Source organism: Scyliorhinus canicula, chromosome 11 (genome assembly GCF_902713615.1).
Source record: "Scyliorhinus canicula chromosome 11, sScyCan1.1, whole genome shotgun sequence".
Taxonomy (NCBI): Eukaryota; Metazoa; Chordata; class Chondrichthyes; order Carcharhiniformes; family Scyliorhinidae; genus Scyliorhinus; species Scyliorhinus canicula.
Window position 1 is genome coordinate 102847179 of NC_052156.1, and position 20041 is coordinate 102867219.

Here is a 20041-nt window from a genome sequence, read left to right on the forward strand (position 1 = left end):
GGTTGCGTCCTCCGGCCGTGCTGGGGGGGTTGCGTCCTCGGGCCGCGCTGAGGGGGGGTTGCGTCCTCGGGCCGCGCTGAGGGGGGGGTTGCGTCCTCGGGCCGTGCTGGGGGCGGGGGGGGGGGGTTGTGCCCTCGGGCCGTGCTGAGGGGGGGTTGCGTCCTCGGGCCGTGCTGGAGGGGGTTGCGTCCTCGGGCCGTGCTGAGGGGGGGTTGCGTCCTCGGGCCGTGCTGATGGGGGGTTGCGTCTCGGGCCGTGTTGGGGGGGGGGGGTTGCGTCCTAGGCCGTGCTTGGGCCTGGGGGGGGGGGGGGTTTGCGTCCTCGCCTGTGCTGGGGGGGGGGGGGGTGTTGCGTCCTCGGGCCGTGCTGGGGGGGGTTTGCGTCCTCGGGCCGTGCTGGGGGGGGGGGGGTTTGCGTCCTCGGGCCGTGCTGGGGGGGGGTGGGCGGTTTGCGGCCGTCGGACCGTAGTGTGGGGGGGGGGGGGGGGCGTTGCGTGCTGGGGGGGGGGGTGTTGCGTCCTCGGGCCGTGCTGGGGGGGGGGTGTTGCGTACTCGGGCCGTGCTGAGGGGGGGGGGGGGTCCAAGCTCCGTCCTTGAGGGGTGGGGGGGGCTTCCAAGGTTCCGTCCTCGGGCCGTGCTGAGCGGGTGTGGGGGGTGGTTTCGTCCTCGGGCCGTGCTGACAAAATCAATATAAAATAAAAACATATGTCAACTTACTTTTATTATATATCCATTATATTTGCTATAATATAATGTAATATAATTGCCCCTGCAATAAGATATATCTCAAAAAAATTTCTGCGGGTTCACATCCCCCCCCCCCCCCCCCCCCCCCCCCCCGGAACCCCCTGCTGGATTGGCTTGTTTCGCTCACCGGTCCCTGGCACATTGAAAAAAAAACTGCCGGTCCGCCACATCAGATAGTTTGAGAAGCACTGGTCTAGACCACATAATGTGGAGATGCCGGCGTTGGACTGGGGTGAGCACAGTAAGAAGTCTTACAACACCAGGTTAAAGTCCAACAGGTTTGTTTCAAACACGAGCTTTCGGAGCACGGCTCCTTCTTCAGGTGAATGGAAAGGCTTGTTCCAGAAATGTTTATATAGACACAGTCAGAGATGCCCCGGAATGCGAGCACCTGCAGGCAATCAAATCATCAAAGATGCAGAGAGGTAACTCCAGGTTAAAGAGGTGTGAATTGTCCCAAGCCAGTTCAGTCGGTAGGCCTCTGCAAGTCCAGGCTTGTTGGTGGGGGCCGAATGTAATGCGACATGAATCCCAGATCCCGGTTGAGTCCGCATTCATGCGTGCGGAACTTAGCTATAAGTTTTTGCTCAGCAATTTTGCGTTGTCGCGTCTCCTGAAGGCCTCCTTGTAGAATGCTGACCCGGAGATCAGAGGCTGAATGTCCTTGACTGCTGAAGTGTTCCCCAACTGGAAGGGAACAGTCCTGCCTGTTGATAGTCGCACGATGCCCGTTTATTCGTTGTCGGGCTAGACCACATAAGGGCAACATATTTCCTTCCCTAAAGGACATTACTGAACCAGATTGGTTTTTACAACAACCGACAATGGTTTCATGGTCATCATTATACTTTTAATTCCAAGCTTTTATTTAATTCAAGTTTCACTATTTGCCACAATGGGATTTGAACCTGGGAACCCAGAGCATTTCCCTGGGTCTCTGGATTACTAGTCCAGTGACAATGCCACTACACCATCACTTCCCTACAAATAGAAACACGTGATTGGGTCATTATAATTGACGTAATATTGGGTGGGTTATATTACAAATTATAATGTTGTCCAATTCCATGTATTACTTATGGAATAACTTACATTAAGATAGTGTTTTATCACTTGAGAATTATAAAGTGCCTCATGTAGTAAATTAGTTCTGAGAAACAGCTGGTTTAGCACAGTGGGCTAAATGGCTGGCTTGTAATGCAGAACAAGGGTTCAATTCCCGTACTGGCCTCCCCGAACAGGCGCCGGAATGTGGCGACTAGGGGATTTTCACAGTAACTTGATTGAAGCCTACTTTTGACAATAAGCAATTATTATTATTATTATAACACTAAGAGCAATGAACGTAATTTTCTCCGCATCCTGAAATATTTGTGATTTTGATGTGTACCTTTTTTAATGCTGTGTTAAAATGTAGCCTAAGAAAATACTTTGAGATAGTTTTCTAAATTCTTATATCATTTATATGTCTTTTTTTTTGAGTGGAATGTTCAGAGCCAAAACCATTTTGGTTTAGGCTTTACTATGCAGGGATGGCCATATGATACTCAATCAGTGCGAAAATAGTGCCTGTGATTTCTAAAATGAACGATAGCCAGAAACTTTAATCTCTTGGCCGATATATGCTTCAGCTTTTGTGTATTTTGCTTTTGCAATTCTGTCAGTATACTGACAGACATTAGTCTGCTCCATATCTGGCAACAGTTTGTGGTTTAGAACATGCAGTATTTTCAATAGAGCACAGAACGTGCAGCTAAACTGAAAATGCAAATTCTAGCCCGAGGCTCAGACTTTTCTGTATTCTGGAAAACTTCATGAACTAAATTGAAACTTTACCTAATGATGTATGAGATGTTCAAATGTTGCTTCATGTCCTAGGGAAACGCAGGAAGTCATCTTCAAAACCTTTGATCCTGACTGAAGCTCAAAAACAGCTAATGGCCCACAAGCTACCTCAGGTTCTGCGACTACACCTCAAACGCTTTCGGTAATGTAACTTTTTAAAAAATAGTTAAGAGCTCCTTGCTCTTTGGATTATAATTGTAATTATTGCGATTATAATTCTTCACTCAGTTCTTTGGGATTTTTTTTTGCAGATGGTCAGGTCGCAATCATCGTGAGAAGATAGGAGTACATGTGAGCTTTGACCAGGTATTAAACATGGAACCATACTGCTGCAGAGAGTTGGCAGAAACCCTCGGGCCCAACTGCTTCATATATGACCTGGCTGCTGTGGTCATGCATCATGGAAAGGGCTTCGGCTCAGGGCATTATACCGCATATTGTTACAGTATTGATGGAGGTGTGTATTCATTCTATCTTGGAGTTGCGTGATTGGGAAATAGGCAATGTGGGAACTGAAATCTGAGTGGTAATGTGAAAATATTCTACCTGATGTTTCTTTATCGATTATTGAATACATATTTACCCAGAAATACGGAGTGAAATACAGTAGTGAAAATCAGAGGGCTACATCTATCGAATTGTGTAAATAATCTGCTGGGTGGGGAAATGAATGGCTTTTTTGTGGTTTCTGTGTCTTTTCCCCGCTCCATACCCTCTGCAAATTTTATTAAAGGGAATATGGCCCGGTGCTGGATCCTCCGGCACTGATGCAAATCACAACTGTATCTGAACCATTTCTGTAATTTCAAATCTGTGCATTGGTTAACTCAGTTGGTTAGATAGCTCAAACGTGATGCAGAATGATGCCAACTGCATATCCCCGTAGTGGCTGTGGTCATTCCTGGAGGTTTGCCTCCTTGCCTTGGCCCACCCATGTGTCATTTCAAGTACCTGATGCATTCAATAAAGGTTTAAGTTATGGGTTCACTTTAATGTTGATAAATTAGGGTTTCCATTTTTATCTCTCTTCCTTTACAAATCTTAGTTAAACCATGACCCACAGCCTTTGGCGTCTACTCTGTCGATAAGCTGACTGTGTAGCCACCTGGGGTGGTCATGTCCCGATTCCAAAATGGATGCCCGCAAAGAATACAGGGAAAATTGGCCAGCCACAGGAAAAACAAGCAGGTGCAAAGTTTCCTGTGTATTAAGATTTGCAGAACCCAGACAGAACCAAAACCAATAGCCATCTACATACTAATGAGTGATCCCCAGGAACAATTAGAAACATTTAATCAATCGGGACCAAACCAGACTCCCCGCCGCCAGTGGGTGCTAGGACAAAGGCAGGCCAACGGACACATAGGGCCCACCCAACGATCAGGGAACAACTCCAGTATTGGAGAAATCGATTAGAACGATTGGGGCATGGTCCAATCGATTGGGACCAAGTCCGAGGTCCGCCCAAAAGGGCACGAAACCCCTGGGACCTATAAAATAGAGTCCCCAAGTTCAGTTCACTCTCTTGGCAGCTCTCAAAGAACTCTTGACCGTGACTCTCAGCGAGGAGAGACCTGCCTAGCAGCTGCATCAACCAAGTAAGTCTCCAGTCAACGCACGCTACGAGATAGACGCTCCTAGCCACTATTCCATACCAGCTTGAAGCCAGCAGATTCAGAACCGGACAAAAGCCATTGTTCCTCTGACCTGGTGGGACATTCGAAAGCTAAGTATAGGCCTTTAGTAGCAGTGATAGTTTAGTAAGTAGAATTTGTGCATGAGTAGTGATTAATAAATGTGTATTGATTTGAAACTTACTAACTGGTGTATTGAGTTATTGATCAGCACTTGGCTTTGAACCTCGTGGTGGTATCAGAAAGATACCTGGTGACTCTAGAGCAAAGGTTATTAAAACAGAGCAATTAAAGAGAAAGCATAACGAGCAACATTTACTGGCAACTCTGATGGGATTCGACTTAGAAGTGGCCCCCCCCACTCCGAGAGAACCCAAAATTTGAATTAGAATCCAATTGGGAACAGAAATAACCACAAGTGTTCAAGCAGTTTTGATCAATCCTCCAGAATTCGGAAGTGTGTTAATGCATGCGTACTAACAGGGATATAAGGTAAATCTGATAGATTTTGTTGCAAAAAATTGTCGGGAGTTTGTATTCCGGAAATTAGCGAATGCCGTACCCGTGTTTGTAGCACCGTTTTATTACCCCTTGTTCCAAATTTAAAGAGAATTCGGATAGGGAAAATGGCAATGAAGGCAATGGAGCGCCTTATGAACCCGCAGGAATTCGTGGTTGCAGCGACCAGCAGAGTAGGACACTGTCCCGTTTGGGAAGATGAGATTAGGAAATACCTCAAAGGGAAGGGATGGCCCCTTTGGAGCGAATTTTGTGCAAATGAAGAAACCGGTCCCGGGAGTATAGGACATACTTGGTGGGAGAATCTGACAGATCCACAAGAAGAGCTTGGGAAAAGCTCGCAAGCCGATGGCAATCGTGTCCTGTCTGGCACAATTGCGAGGCACAGAGGAGGTCATTAGGACGCTCCGCAAAGAGATAGATGAGAGAAATAGGATGAATAAAGTCGATGTAAGCGACATAGAGAAGGAGAACAGAGAGTTAAAAGGGAGGTTGGCAGCAAAAGACAGAGAGGTAGATGATGCCAAGAGGGCACACCAGTCTTGTCTGGCGCACTTAAGCAGCTTCCAAACCCAGTACGACAAGGCCTACCAGGACACACAACGTGCAGTCCTGGTACGACAAGAAACGGAACAGCAGGTAGAGGCATTGCAGAAGCAATGCAGTGATTTAAAGGCAGCCCTACGAGCACTCCATGCTTCCACCACGGAACAAAGGCAGAGCTCGGTAGACCATGCAAAGTGCGGGAAGCAGATTGCAGAGCTACAATCTCTGCTTTCAGTCCAGAATGGCTTTCAAAGCACATTTGGATCCCAATTAAATGAGGAAAAAGGCCCCAATTAGCAAGAGTTAAACGAGACAGTGCATAGGTATGTACATGGAGCATGTACGCAGGAGAAGCCCCAGTAAAGAAGAGCACCCCAACCCCCCACAGAGCAGATAGATCACACCCCCATGAATCCAGTAACCACCCACCGCAGAGCCGCACCAGGAGACACGGATTTCCTTTATACGACCCCCTTAACCGTGACCCAATTACGGGACACGTGCGAGAAAATCACACCGTTCCTCCCCACTTCAGACCACCACCAATTATTTGCAAAGGTTAAGCAGCAGGCATCTATGTACGGCCTGGACGAGTGAGAGCAAGTGAAGCTCACAGTTTTGAGCCTAGACCCTTCCGTAGTAGCAGCCCTTCCCGACCCACAGAATGTAGGAGGAGGCACCCTAGCAGAGATGCACACAGCGATCCTAGATGCGATCGGCTATAATAGAGGAGACCCAGTAGAAGGCCTGAATAGATGCAGGCAGAAGAAAACAGAACACCCCACAGTGTTTGCTGGACGCTTGTGGATCCATTCCATGGCAGTTTTCGGAGAATTAGCCCGTGCCCATTTGTCCTCGGACAACATGGCAAAATGGACTCTAATCCTGATCTCCCATGCAACAGAGGCAGGACAGAGAGCTTGCGCGAATTATGACCCCTCAGATGAGGCCACAACGAAAAATGGGTTTTAAAAAGGTTGTCACGCGCATGGGAGCAATCTGTGCACAATAAAATCGCATTTAGGAAACCCGATGGAGAGCAGGCAGATGCAGACATGCATGCAGTAAAAACGCACCAGAACCCCGTATGGGTAAATGAAGGTAGGAACAGCCCACCCCAGAAATTGCACCCCAGAAATCGCAAGAATGTTACAACTGTGGTCAATTAGGACACTTTGCACGAGAGTGCAATGCCCCGCAAAAGCCACAGAGAGCCCAACAGACAGGCACCCTAAATAGGAATAGGACAAAGCCTATTCATAGTGTTAGCCCCCGTTCAGACCAGGCAGACATGAACGGCACAGACTGACGGTGTTCGGGCTCCCCAACTTGGGTCTGCAACACGCTTTGGGATAGGTCCGGCCGACCGGTCGTTGCAGCAAAAGTACAGGGTCAGCCCGTTGAATTTCTTTGGGACACAGGAGGGTCCCGCACCACACTTAATTCCTCCACCGTGTTTCAGAAAGACACGTGGCCCACTACAGACACCATCACCCTCAGCGGCTTTACAGGCCACTCACAGCAGGGACACATCACAGCCCCTGTCTCTATTCAGATTGGCAATATAACAACCAAACACCCCATAGTTTTAGTTGATCTACCCCACACAGCAGAACATATTTTGGGAATTGATTTCATGAGCTCCCACAACCTTTCATTCGATCCAGTAAACAAATGTGTCTGGAAAATGGCAAAGACAGCAGGAGCCCCCGCCATGCTCACAGTAGGAGATTATGTTAATAGGATCAGTGCAGTCGGCGAATACTGGTTTGACCCGAGCACAATTAGCACAGACAAGCAGGTTTAGGGCAGTTCTGCAGGAAAACAGAGCAGCATTTGCACATCATAAGCACGACTGTGGCAGAATGGCTGGCTCTGTGCAGATTACAGGACCTGACCCCAGACCCCAGAAGCAGTACTGATTTCCCCAGGAAGCAGAAGGAGAAATCTCAACGGTAATAGCTTATTAGAACAGGGCGTACTAAGATCAGTAGCCTTCACTAATAATGCCCCGATTTGGCCAGTAAGAAAACCCGATGGACCATGGCGACTGACCATTGATTACCGGGAACTCAACAACGTCACCCCAGCAGCAGCCCCCACTGTAGCCACAAGTCCCGAGACCATGCTCAAACAGGGATTCCATTCACGATACTTTACGGTTTTGGACATCAGCAACGGATTCTGGTCCATTCCATTGGCAAAAGCGTGCCAGTATAAATTTGCATTCACTTTTAAAGATCAGCAATACACGTGGACATGCCTTCCACAAGGATTCCACAACTCCCCCTCCATTTTCCACAGACAGCTGGCAAATGGTTTAACTAAATTTTCCCGCCCCGAATGTCTGGTCCAGTGTGTAGACGACCTGTTACTGCAGACAGACACAAAGACAGAGCACATCTTGCTTCTAGCAGAATTCCTAGGACTCCTGAAAGAAATTGGATGTAAGGTTAACCCCAAAAAGGCCCAAATTTTGGAAGAAAAGGTGATATATTTGGGAACAATTATCACGCATGGTAAACACAAGATCAAGCATAAAAGGATTGACTCGATTGTCAAATTGCCCCTTCCGCAAAATGTCTCAGCCCTCCGGTCATTTTTAGTACTGGTTGGCTACTGCCGAAACCACATCGACGGTTTCGCCACTAAAGCAGCGCCCCTATCCGACCTTCTCAAGAAAAAGGCACCTTGGGAATGGCTTCCGCAGCATTCAGATGTCGTGGATGCTTTAAAAAGAGCTCTCAGCACAGCCCCCGCACTACAGGTTCCAGACCCACTTTCCCCCCTTCGCTATAGAGGTAGCAAGCACCGACCAAACCCTTTCGGCCGTTCTCCTCCAGGAACGGCATGAACAGTTAAGACCCGTTGCATACGCCTCGAGTTTTAGATCCTGTCGAGCAAGGATTTTCTGCCTGTGAAAGGCACCTGGTCGCAGTTTTTTGGGCAGTTCAGTATTTTTCGTACATAACAGGACTCAACCCCATTACCATCCTCACAGAACACACCCCGACACAGCTATTATTAGATGGCCGACTTAAAGATGGCACAGTCAGCCAAATCCGAGCAGCACGTTGGACCCTTCTTTTACAGGGACGGGACATCACCGTTAAAAGGACAAAAACCCACACTTTCCTTGCAGACAATTTACAGCACCCAAGCACCCCTCATGAATGTGAGATTATCTCACCACACCACAACACTGGCCCCTTCATCGCAAAAACACCTCCCAGGAAGATAGGTAATTCACCCCAGAGACCCCAGCCCACAGACACGTGCGCACCCCTGAGAATATATGTGGATGGCTCTTCCACAGTATTAGATGGAAAACGCATAACAGGATGCGGAATTTATGTAGAGAACGCGCAGGGACACGCCCTAGAAGAAATCTCCTTAAAACTACCAGGACACTTAGGCTCGCAGGCAGCAGAACTGGCAGCTATTGCTTATATAGTAGATCACCCCGATTCGTTCCCCAGCCCAGCAGACATATACTCGGACAGCTTGTATGTTTGCAACAGCTTAACGGAATTCCTGCCCCTGTGGGAAGCAAGGGGATTTGTTTCCGCAGATGGAAAACCCCTACCATCGGCCCCATTACTCAGCCATATTTTAAAACAGGCAAAGGACAGGACAAATGGCATCATAAAAGTACGAAGTCACCACCGTTCTTCCCCACCTGGAAATGTGAAAGCAGCCGCAGTAAAATTGGGCACAAGAAAGAAACAGAGCAAGGCTTGTTTCGACAAGACAGTGCATGCGACTGAGTTTGCAGTAGGGCAGCAGGTAATGCTATCCCTTTACAACCCCAGCACATTCCTGTCACCCAAATACTCAGGTCCGTACTCCATTTCGGACAAAGTAAGCCCCTCTGTGTATAAAATAAAGTACCCCAACGGAAAGACTGCGTGGTTTCATATTAACCAACTCCAGGCTTATGGCTCGCACTCCAACCACGCACACCACGTCCTGCTCGCTGCAGCAGACGACCACGCCCCACCCACAGGAAACGCATTCCTACCCTCCCCCAGCCAGTCCAGCCCATCCACGGACTCTACCTCGACTCCGCCCCCGACTCACGACTCCGCCCCTCCACACCCACCGACTTCAGCTACAGCGACAGTGACTGCGAAAACACAGACGACAGCCACAGCACACCTCAATACCATCCCCCTGCAACAGGCCCCACTCCCAGCGACTCTGAACACGATTTGAGTGATCCCTTTGAGATCACATACATTAAAGCCCCAGACCCAGAACCACCGCCCTACGATGAGGACCCCGACTCCTGTACCTCCGAACTTGACACACGAATATGGCACCGCGATAATTCATTCAGGCTCATCAAGAACGATGAGATGATCCCCAAGTCACACCACGCAGCTTTGGCGAACCTTATCCACACAAGAGTATGGCATCCGGGAGAAGAAGATGACATTGAGTCTGACTCCCACCACGCGAATCCCTTTGCGACCCTGTTCGCAACAGATAACTGAGGTGTCCAGATGATGTTTTAACAAGGAACCGTTTGAGAGAAACGGTGTCCTTTCTGATATTCTGCATCCACGATATTCGTTGCATGTTTGTTTGTTTGTGATTGTCAGATGTTCTTTCTTTGAATTTAAACAGCCTTCCACAGCCCCACGCCAAATTTGTCCGCAGAAACCTATGAGAACTTGCCAGCAGGCTTATCAGCCGAAACCGCTGAGACCTTGCCAGAACCCAGTTCGTAACTGCTCTTCCGATTCGACGGTAGATGCACTACTGCAACCACCACGATGCCTGCATTCTTGCGTGTTACTCAAGCAGTGGAGAAGCGGCACTTATCCCCGCCCTGTCTGAGGACCCCCCCCTCTGGTCAGCTAAGCTCGGGTAGAGCACAGCCCGCCCTACCCGGGGATTCCATCCAACTCTTACCCGCCGCGGCCCATACGCACCTCATTTTGGCTCTTTTGGTTCAAAATCTTTGTTTTGTTTTAAGGTAACCCTTCGGTTGCTTCCCCTCATGCTGTTTACATCCTCAAACATTGGGATGGTAACCCGCACAGGCTGCGAGACGGCTCGCACTGTTTCAGTACTTTTCAAGAATGTCTGGTCCTGAAATTTGGTATAAAAAATAAAATGAGGGAGTCACAGATGGTGACCAATTATAAAGGGTAATTGGCACTAAAGGACAGACAAACACACGTGATCTTAAGCAAGATAATAACAGATGTTATGCTTGTATTCACAGAATTCCAGAAGCTCCAGGACAAGAAGAGATGAAGACGACCTCCATTTTTCTTCTTTGGACACTATGCATTTGGTTGCACGCGAACCCCCGCACCCCCACTCCACAGGCCGTCAATGATTCACTCCCCATAGTACACAGAGCCCAGTAACAACCAACCGTACCCCAACATGGTGTGATAAGTTTATCACATGGTATTCCTTTTCGTATGTTGTCGAAACACTTCTAGCATTGGCAATACTCTGCAGCATCGTGCAGACTATTCGCATAAAGAAATGGCAAAGGAGAGTCTACCGCTCTCGCACCCCGGTATACAGAATAAGATCCCCTATTTTCGGTTTCCACCAGGCCCCCGAACCCCTTGACATGGAATAAAGAACATTTATTTTGTTTGTGTGTCTTCATTTGTAAATAAAGAAATGTGTTCATTTGTGAACAAAGGATTGTAAAACTCTTGGTTTGACTGCCAAACCAGAGAAAAATTTGAATGCTGCTATTTGTACAGTTAGGAAGTTAGTATGTTTGCATGATTTAAGTGAGAGTAGTTTATTGAGCATAGTTAGAGGTTCCAGTTTTTTTTGTTTTGTAATGCATGTCCTTAATGGCATAGCGCCCCCATAGAGTTTTGATGATGTGTATGTAAAATTGTTAGTTAAAAATTTATTGCATAGTTAAGGACAGTACAGAGGCCAAGCATGAATGCCCGCTGGGTCAGGGAATGAAGACATCGCAGTAGTGTGATCCTTCACGCTTCGCGTTGAGGATCACAAGGAGAGAGTGTAGCCACCTGGGGTGGCCACGTCCCGATTCCAAAATGGATGCCCGCAAAGAATACAGGGAAAATTGGCCAGCCACAGGAAAACAAGCAGGTGCAAAGTTTCCTGTGTAGTAAGATTTGCAGAACCCAGACAGAACCGAAACCAATAGCCATCTACATACTAATGAGTGATCCCCAGGAACAATTAGAAACATTGAATCAATCGGGACCAAACCAGACTCCCCGCCGCCAGTGGGTGCTAGGACAAAGGCAGGCCAACGGACACATAGGGCCCGCCCAACGATCAGGGAACAACTCCAGTATTGGAGAAATCGATTGGGACATGATCCAATCGATTGGGACCAAGTCCGAGGTCCGCCAAAAGGGCGTGAAACCCCTGGGACCTATAAAATAGAGTCCCCAAGTTCAGTTCGCTCTCTTGGCAGCTCTCAAAGAACTCTTGACCGTGACTCTCAGTGAGGAGAGACCTGCCTAGCAGCTGCATCAACCAAGTAAGTCTCCAGTCAACACACGCTACGAGATAGACGCTCCTAGCTACTATTCCATACCAGCTTGAAGCCAGCAGATTTAGAACCGGACAAAAGCCATTGTTCCTCTGACCTGGTGGGCCATTCGAAAGCTAAGTATAGGCTTTTAGTAGCAGTGATAGTTTAGTAAGTAGAATTTGTGCATGAGTAGTGATTGACTGTGTGTATAATAAATGTGTATTGATTTGAAACTTAATAACTGGTGTATTGAGTTATTGATCAGCACTTGGCTTTGAACCTCGTGGTGGTATCAGAAAGATACCTGGCGACTCTAGAGCAAAGGTTATTAAACAGAGCAATTAAAGAGAAAGCATAACGAGCAACAACTGCCAAAAGTAGAAATGGCTTTGAATGACTCGCTTGCTTCACCCAAGACTGCACACTGGTAGAGGGTCTTTTTTGCAGATATGCATCCGAGCACTTTGACCAATACAATACCTCCATGGGCAGCATGAAAGCATAGTGGTTAGCACAATTGCTTCACAGCTCCAGGGTCCCAGGTTCGATTCCCGGCTTGGGTCAATGTCTCTGCAGAGTCTGCACGTTCTCCCCGTGTGTGCATGGATTTCCTCCCATAGTCCAAAGATGTGCAGGATAGGTGGATTGGTAATGCTAAATTGCCCTTAATGTCCAAAATTGCCCTTAGTGTTGGGTGGGGTTACTGGGTGATGTCGATAGGATGGAGGTGTTGACCTTGGGTAGGGTGCTCTTTCAAAGAGCCGGTGCAGACTCGATGGGCTGAATGGCCTCCTTCTGCATTGTAAAATCTATAACATACGTTGGATGTGTTTGATGTATAAATTTGAGCTTTCCTCTCTATCCCCTCTCTTACCCCAGTCCTCCAAACAGCTCGCACTTGGTTCCAAAGTCCTGCTTCATCAGACATGCTGACAACACTTGCTTTTCACTTGCATTTCCACCTAGAAGAGGTATCAGAAGGCCGTTGGCATCTTACGACAGTTGCCCTGATTTTAATCGATTCCTTGAGGAGAATGCATGAATTGTATTTAAGTTCAGATGATTTTGTGTGTCTGTCTGTGGCCCGTCCCCGCCTCGGGTCCCGTCTCCACCTCGGTCCCGTCTCCTCCCCCCCCCCCACCCCCCCCCACGGGTCCCGTGTCTCTTCCCCCCCCCCCCCCCCCCCCCCCCCGGGCGGGTCCCGTGTCCCCCCCGCCTCGGGTCCCGTCCCCGCCTCGGGTCCCGTCCCCGCCTCGGTCCCGTCTCCCCCCCCCCACCCCCCGTGTCTCTCTTCCCCCGCCTCGGGTCCCGTCCCCGCCTCGGGTCCCGTCCCCGCCTCGGGTCCCGTCCCCGCCTCGGGTCCCGTCCCCGCCGCGGGTCCCGTCCCCGCCGCGGGTCCCGTGTCTCTCCCCCGTCGCCTCGAGTCCCGTCCCCGCCTCGGGTCCCGGCCCCCCACGGGTCCCGTCCCCGCCGCGGGTCCCGTCCCCCCTGCCTCGGTCCCGCCACCCGCATCGGTCCCGCAGGTCCTGTCCCCGTGGGTCCCGTCCCCGCCGCGGTCCTGCAGGCCCCGTTCCCGCCCATGTCTCTGTTATGTTACCAGTGACTTCAGTTTGCACAGTAATTGTGATTTTGACTCTCTTATAGAATTATGGGTCCATTGTAACGATTCCACAGTGACCATCTGTGCTGTGGATGAAGTTTGTAAAGCTCAAGCCTACATTCTCTTCTATACTCGCCGACTTCCTCACATTAAAGTACCATCACCACCTCCCTCACCTGGAAATCGTTCGACACCAGCATCGTCGTGAATGAAATTTGGAAATTCCATATCTTATAACTACTTTCTCAAGCACAGTTCAATCCAGATGCAACATTGTTCTAACATTTTGACACCATTTTGGTTTTGTAAGGATTTTGTACTTTATTGACATTTATACTGGTGTAGCTGTGACTTTCCTTTTGAACAAATGTACAGTACATTCATAGTTTTGTAGTGTATTTTTTTTATGTTAACAGAGAAATACGTGGGAGTAATTTGAGTAAATGCTTCTATTCTTTCACATGCAGTAATGTTCCAGTAATAGCCAGAGAGAGTTTCTATTTTCCATACATTTGATCAAGTGGAATTCATTAGATCAACATAGTGTGAAATTTGCAGCTCGAGTCATCGCTCCTACTGATGGGCAAGACACTATTTGATGTGGTATTATTGTTTCTCACTTGACAGTCTCCGAAACAAAATAGCTTGCGCGTTACTCCTTGCTTCAACACTGAATTGTATTTCTGTGATACAGATTCGCTATTTTGGAATGGGCTTTACTGTAATCTGTGCAGGCCTCTGCATAATAACTCGACTTTTCTATTTTTAAAAACACAATGTTCGGTTGGTCCTTTGTTCCGTCACACATTACTCTGGTTAAGCCCGATCAGTGGAACCTCACAGGGGTGGCCTCTTCTGGGAGCTTTCAAATGGAAAAATAGTCTTCAATTTAGTTTGTGCTTTTCTGTCTCCCTCAATCAAGTGGCAGCCATCATTAACTACTTTCCCCTTGTGTTACAATTTTTTTCATTTCAGAAATAATTGTATCTAAAAACAATTAACTTTAAAGAAAGAGTCCCGAATGGATTATCTCAGGTCTGTAAGTTTGGAAATGACTGGAAACCCTATCTGAGATTATGGAGGCATTGGATTTTCGGGAGCGATTTATGAAACTTGAGCATGCTGTCACTAAAAAAGAGCTCGTTGAGAGAGGCTATGATTGATTATAATAGTGAATAATGCTGGCCATGACCCAGTAGGTAGTGGAGATGTCATGTGCTTGTGACTTTGGACCTCTGGTTCCGAAAGCTCCTCATTACAGGGGTGTTTCTCTCCTTGTGCCTCGATCTGTTCTCGCCCGATTGACAGAAGTTGATTGCTGTGGTTAACCAACAAGGTTCATTAGGTTGATTCCTGAGATGAACGTGTTGTCCCATGAGGAAAGGTTCAGCAGGTTGGACCTATACTCAGTGGAGTTTAGAAGAATGAAAGTTTGTCTCATTAGAGTATATAAGATTGTGAGCAGATTTGACAGGTTCGATGCCGAGAGGATGTTTCCTTTCAAGGCGGATTCCAGAACAAAGCGACTCAGTTCCGAAATAAGGGGTCTCCCATTTAAGTTGGAGATGAACAGGAATTTCTCCTTATAGAGGTTTGTTAGTGTTTGGAATTCTCTTCCTCAGTGAGCAATGGAAGCTGGGACATTGAAAATATTCAAGACTGAGTTACATTGTTGATTGGCAAAAGCTTCAAGATTTATTGGGGGGTGGGGTCAGGACGATGGAGTTGATAATGAGATCAGACATGTTCTTCAATAGTGGAGCAGTCTCGATGGGCTAAATGGCCATTTCCATTTTCTCATGTTTTTATAACAACTCCTTTGTGGCATGTGTTTTTTTCCATTGGGATTCCTCAGTTCCCTGTGTTTGCCTCATCGCTATCCGAAACTCATCCTTCCTGCTTTCCTGCAACAAAGCCTTTTTATATTTCACGTTCTGATTTAGTGCTGCCACCTAGCAGCTGACACTGGGAATGATGGCAACTGATGGTTCTACGTGTGCTGCAATTCTTAACATGTGAGGGGCCAGAGCCTGAAGCATTTGAGCATTGATACCAGACACAGCAGTATGACCTACATTAACGCTGAACATTCTCCACATTGGCCAGGCCTGCCCAGCCAGGGCTTTGTGCTTGCATGCTATTCTTCAGCCCTTGGAAAAATGGAAGAGAGGACTTCCTCCATTTACAGCATCCTGAAATGACACTCTGATCTCTACAATTGATGCTGTTACACAGAAATAGCACTGAAACCAGCCATTCAGCCCAATAAGTTGATAAATCACATTTATTTCCCCCAATCCCATATCCCTTCATTCACTTACCCAACCTATCTTGAATCTCAATGAAAACCCACAGCCTCACACCTGTGTAAAATGTTTCTCCTGCTCGCTAATCTAAATCTTGGACAGTTCATTTTATATCTATGTTCTCGCATTTTGGATCCCTTTACTGGCAGCAGTCACCTTTCTACCCTTCTATTTGCATTCTAAAGAACAAAGACTTTGAGTTTTAAAAAAATGTACTGTTTTATTCCCAATATTCTATATTTTGCGCTTTGATTAGTGGATGCATTTTCATGCTAGCCAAAGAAATGTTTATTTGGTACACCTACATTGTCACTGTTTGAATAATGCTAATAGGTATCCCTGCCAAAGTGTAGCAGAACCAGACCTTAAACACTAGTTCCGACCAACATATTCCCAGTGCCTGAGGCCTGTGCGCCTTTCAGTGCAGGAAAATAGTTGCTGAATCTGCAGTCATCTGGAGAAAGGTCTGGGGGAATTGCATCACGGATTGTAAAGACAGTAATACAAGATGTTTCACTGTAACTCTGCTCTGAACCTTTTTAGGACAAAACTTGTCATCAGTTGTGGGGAGGGAGGGGAAGATGAGGAGAGATGTTGCTGTATTGGCAATGTCATGAGATGAGTAATGCGGAGGCCCAGACTAATATTCTGGGGACCCAGGGTTTAAATCCCATTGCAATGCAATTAATAAATCCAGAATATAAAGCTGGTCTCAGTAATCGTGACCATGACAGCTATCATTGAGTATTGTAAAATCCATCTGGTTCACTAATGTCCTTATCTGGTCTGGCCTACCTGTGACTCCAGACTCTTAACTGCCACCTGAAGTAGATCACTCAATTCGGGGACAACGAATGTTGGCCTTGCCACCGACATCTGTGTCCCATGAAAGAATAAAGAAAAAGAAAAATTCACTGGTTTACAGAAGATATTCGGCATATCGTGTATGTTTCCTGAAGTAATCCACTGCCTGTCTTCTCACACCTCTATATCTTCCTTTGCTTTACTGTGACCATCCTTCTGCTCTGGTTTTTATGCAATTCTAACCTGTACATTGGAATAACAATATCCCTTGAACCAAGAGTGCTGAAATCCAGTGAAGGTTGAGTGGGAGGTCTAAGCTTGAATGTAACATGCTGGATATGCACTTCTTTGAATGTAGGAATGATAACTTCCATTTACGTAGCATTTTAAATGTAACAAAACATCCCAACAGCAGTGTTTTTGAGAAACTCGGGTGTGTAAACTATGACATCAATTTGAGGCACGTTGTACTTTAATAAGGGCCTGCTGTATACCTTTCTGCTTGAAGTTTTACAATACTGATTGCACAGAGGGGACTGGAATTCTCCCGGAGCCTGTGCCGATCATATTGGCCAAATTGATGGGACACTGACCTATGCTTTGGGGAAATGTGCAATATTTGCTAGCTGTGTAAGATTATGCAAAGATAACTTTGTTCCTGTTTTTCTGCACCTTTTATATGCAAAACCTGAAAGTATCTGCCAATCACAAAGTGCAACAAATCTCTTCACAGGGAGTTTTATACTTTAGAATTCTGTTTGTGCTATCTTATAAAGACAACCAAATCAGCTCTTGTAATTTGAACTGTTCAGCAGCATCCTTGTTGGAATCTTCAGTTGGCTTATTTTGGGAAATTCCAAGTCAGTGTTGCAGTGGGTTTTTTAAAAGTAAGACTATGAAATTCCTAAACTATAAAAGGATCATGAGGTCTGTGATTTATAAATTCATATTGGGGTTCTCAGATAAGGAAGCCTATCACAGGAGTGTGGCATTTAATATTGATCTAGTTTTCATTTGTTAATGGATATGAACCAGGCACTGCAAAAATCTGTTTTGGATCAGTATTTCTCCACAACTGCTATTTTCCAGTCTCTCCTTCACCAAGTTCCAAGCACAAGCATCCTGCTTCTGTCTGATTGAGATTTTCCTCCTTTTCAGTCTGGTCTCAAAACTCGTCTCCAAAATGATGTGGTCCATTTGGGAGTGGGGTACAATGTGGCTGTGAATCCACAAACTCCCAATGACCAAAAAAAAAATCAAATATTAAGATGTATTTTTCAAAGCTTTTTTATACTAATGTCTGAGCTAGTTATTTAGTTCTTCTATTAATACAGTATCTCTGTGCTAAATATCTGATCATTTATAATCCACGTCAATCTGTTCACTTCTAATTTTTGTGGCATCCCACATACAATGTCGTCGACGTTGTTCTCATGGCAGGGGTTGGTTTCCTACATGTACAAGTTCTCATCAATTTCTTGTGGCGTGTCGTCATTGGATCTGATGCCCATACTGGGGGAGGCAGTGGTATTGTCACTAGACACATAATCCAGAGACCCAGGGTAATGGCTGAGGACCTGGGTTCAAATCTGGCCCATGGTGAAATTTGAATTCAGTAAAAATCTGGAATTTAAAGTCTAATCGTTGTAAAAACCAATGTCCTTAGAGAAGGAAATCTGCCGTACTTACCCGTCCTACTTGCGACTCCAGATCCACAGCAATGTGGTTGACGTTTAAATGCCCTCTGGTGTGGGCAATAATGTTGGCCCAGCCCGCAACACCCACATCCCATGCACAAATAACATAAAGAAAAGGTCCTCAGTAGTCTTATTATTTTGTTTATGAACTCAGTTATTGAAAGTATTCTTCAGTAGTATATGCCACACGAACATTATCTGACATTTAGTTTGAACAATGGTGCCCAGAGGGCTAGATATCATTATTTCTTTTTACTGGGGTTATTAAATTTGTTCACTCTGTCCTGGAACTTTTGTACAATATATGAGCATAGTCTTAAGTTTTACTGAATGTTTTGAAGCAAAAGTTATTTTTTCAGTCATCTCGAAGATAAGAGAATTTTTCTAAACCATTAAGTTATAGTAAAAAAGAAAGTTAGTTTAATGATTGTGCCAAAAATATTAGGGGACAGAGGAAAATGAAGCAGGAAATGGAAGATTATTGCTTCAGTCTCATAACCAAGGTTCTACTGTTTTTCAAATATGCAGATACTATACCAGATGAATTTTTTGCATGTATGTGCACCTAACTTTAACCCAACAAGTTCAGCTATGTGGCATTTTATAGAATAATCAGCTTTAAACCTGATTTTGTTAATTGACAAACTTATTCTTGTTGTTAGCTGTAAGATGTTGGTTGTCATAAAGTAATTCTATGCAAAAATTGTTACCTCAACTTCTAGATATTTTACCTCAATAAAATGAACTTTAACATAAAACGGCAGCTTGTGAGCATTTATTTCCAGCCAAATTGGCTACACTTCCAGGGTAAACCTGTTTTCTGGACACTTGTTCCATCTAATGTAAACTTCAAACCACTTGTTTCACCCCCTATACTGGGCAGCTGCAACTCAAGGGAAATTGTTAACTTTTCAATTCAACTTACCAAAATTGCTGTTCATTGGCAAGTGAACAGGCAATTAACCGGAGGGACTTTCCGCCTTTGGTTCGATATTGAACCAGATTTCTATCTGGTTCAGGGTACCTCTATCACTGCTTGATATTTTAGATTCTGCCCTAGTACTCGTCCAAATACCCATGCGTGGAGTGGTGTTAGTAAATATAAAGACTTTCGATACCAAGGAATACTAAGTGACAGAGAATATTGCCACACCACATTGTAGTTAGTTGATCAATTCCTTTGATATCACAACCTGATAGATGGATCTTCCTTTTTGTTTCGTTTTGGACTGGTCAGCTGGTTTTGTCAGTACTGCACTAGGTATACACTTTTTTCAAACCTTGGTGTTAGAATGTAGATGGTATTAACTGTTGTGTTTATAGTGCATCCCAAAATATGCTGGGCCTTGAATCAGGTCAGCCAGATTGGGTAAAGATGTTTGGTTACCTTCACTGTGAAAGATATCAGTGAAGCAGTTGTGTTTTGTGGCAACCTGGTAAACTGCAGTTGTGCCAGTCTGCAAGTTACCAATTCATTGAGTTAAATTTCACACAGGCAATAGATTTGAACCCAAGCCCTTGGTTTTACCAGTCCTTTGACATAACCACTTGGCTAAATTGTCTTACTCTGAAGTGGAAGTTCTGTTAGTTATTTTCCGGTAAGTAATGGGGCAGGAGTGGGGGCTGGGAAACACAGTTGATTGGGTAATACAATGGTTAGCACTGCTGCATCACAGCACCAGAGACCTGGATTCAATTCTGACCTCAGGTGGCTGTGTGGAGTTTGTACATTCTCCCTGTGCCTGTGTGGATTTCCTCCCAAAGATGTGCAGATTAGGTGGATTGGCTAAACTGAATTGCCCTATGTGGGGTTATGGGGATTTGGTGGGGAGGGCCGGTGCAGACTCTAGG

At 46.1% G+C, this 20041-nt stretch overlaps 1 protein-coding gene across 3 annotated transcripts in view; it reads left to right on the forward strand.

Moving 5' to 3' along the window:
• usp44 (ubiquitin specific peptidase 44) overlaps window positions 1-18948 on the forward strand; it is a 95408-nt gene extending 76460 nt beyond the window's left edge. For 2 of the 3 annotated variants that reach the window (XM_038810913.1, XM_038810914.1), the window contains exons 4-6: window positions 2625-2733; window positions 2843-3048; window positions 13428-18948. In XM_038810913.1, coding sequence (XP_038666841.1) covers window positions 2625-2733; window positions 2843-3048; window positions 13428-13591 — 479 coding nt within the window. In that variant the 3' untranslated portion in view covers window positions 13592-18948. Of the gene's footprint in view, window positions 1-2624; window positions 2734-2842; window positions 3049-10523; window positions 11378-13427 lie in introns of those variants that run through there. The other variant, XM_038810915.1, reaches the window with a different exon arrangement.
• Window positions 18949-20041: the final 1093 nt, after the last annotated feature.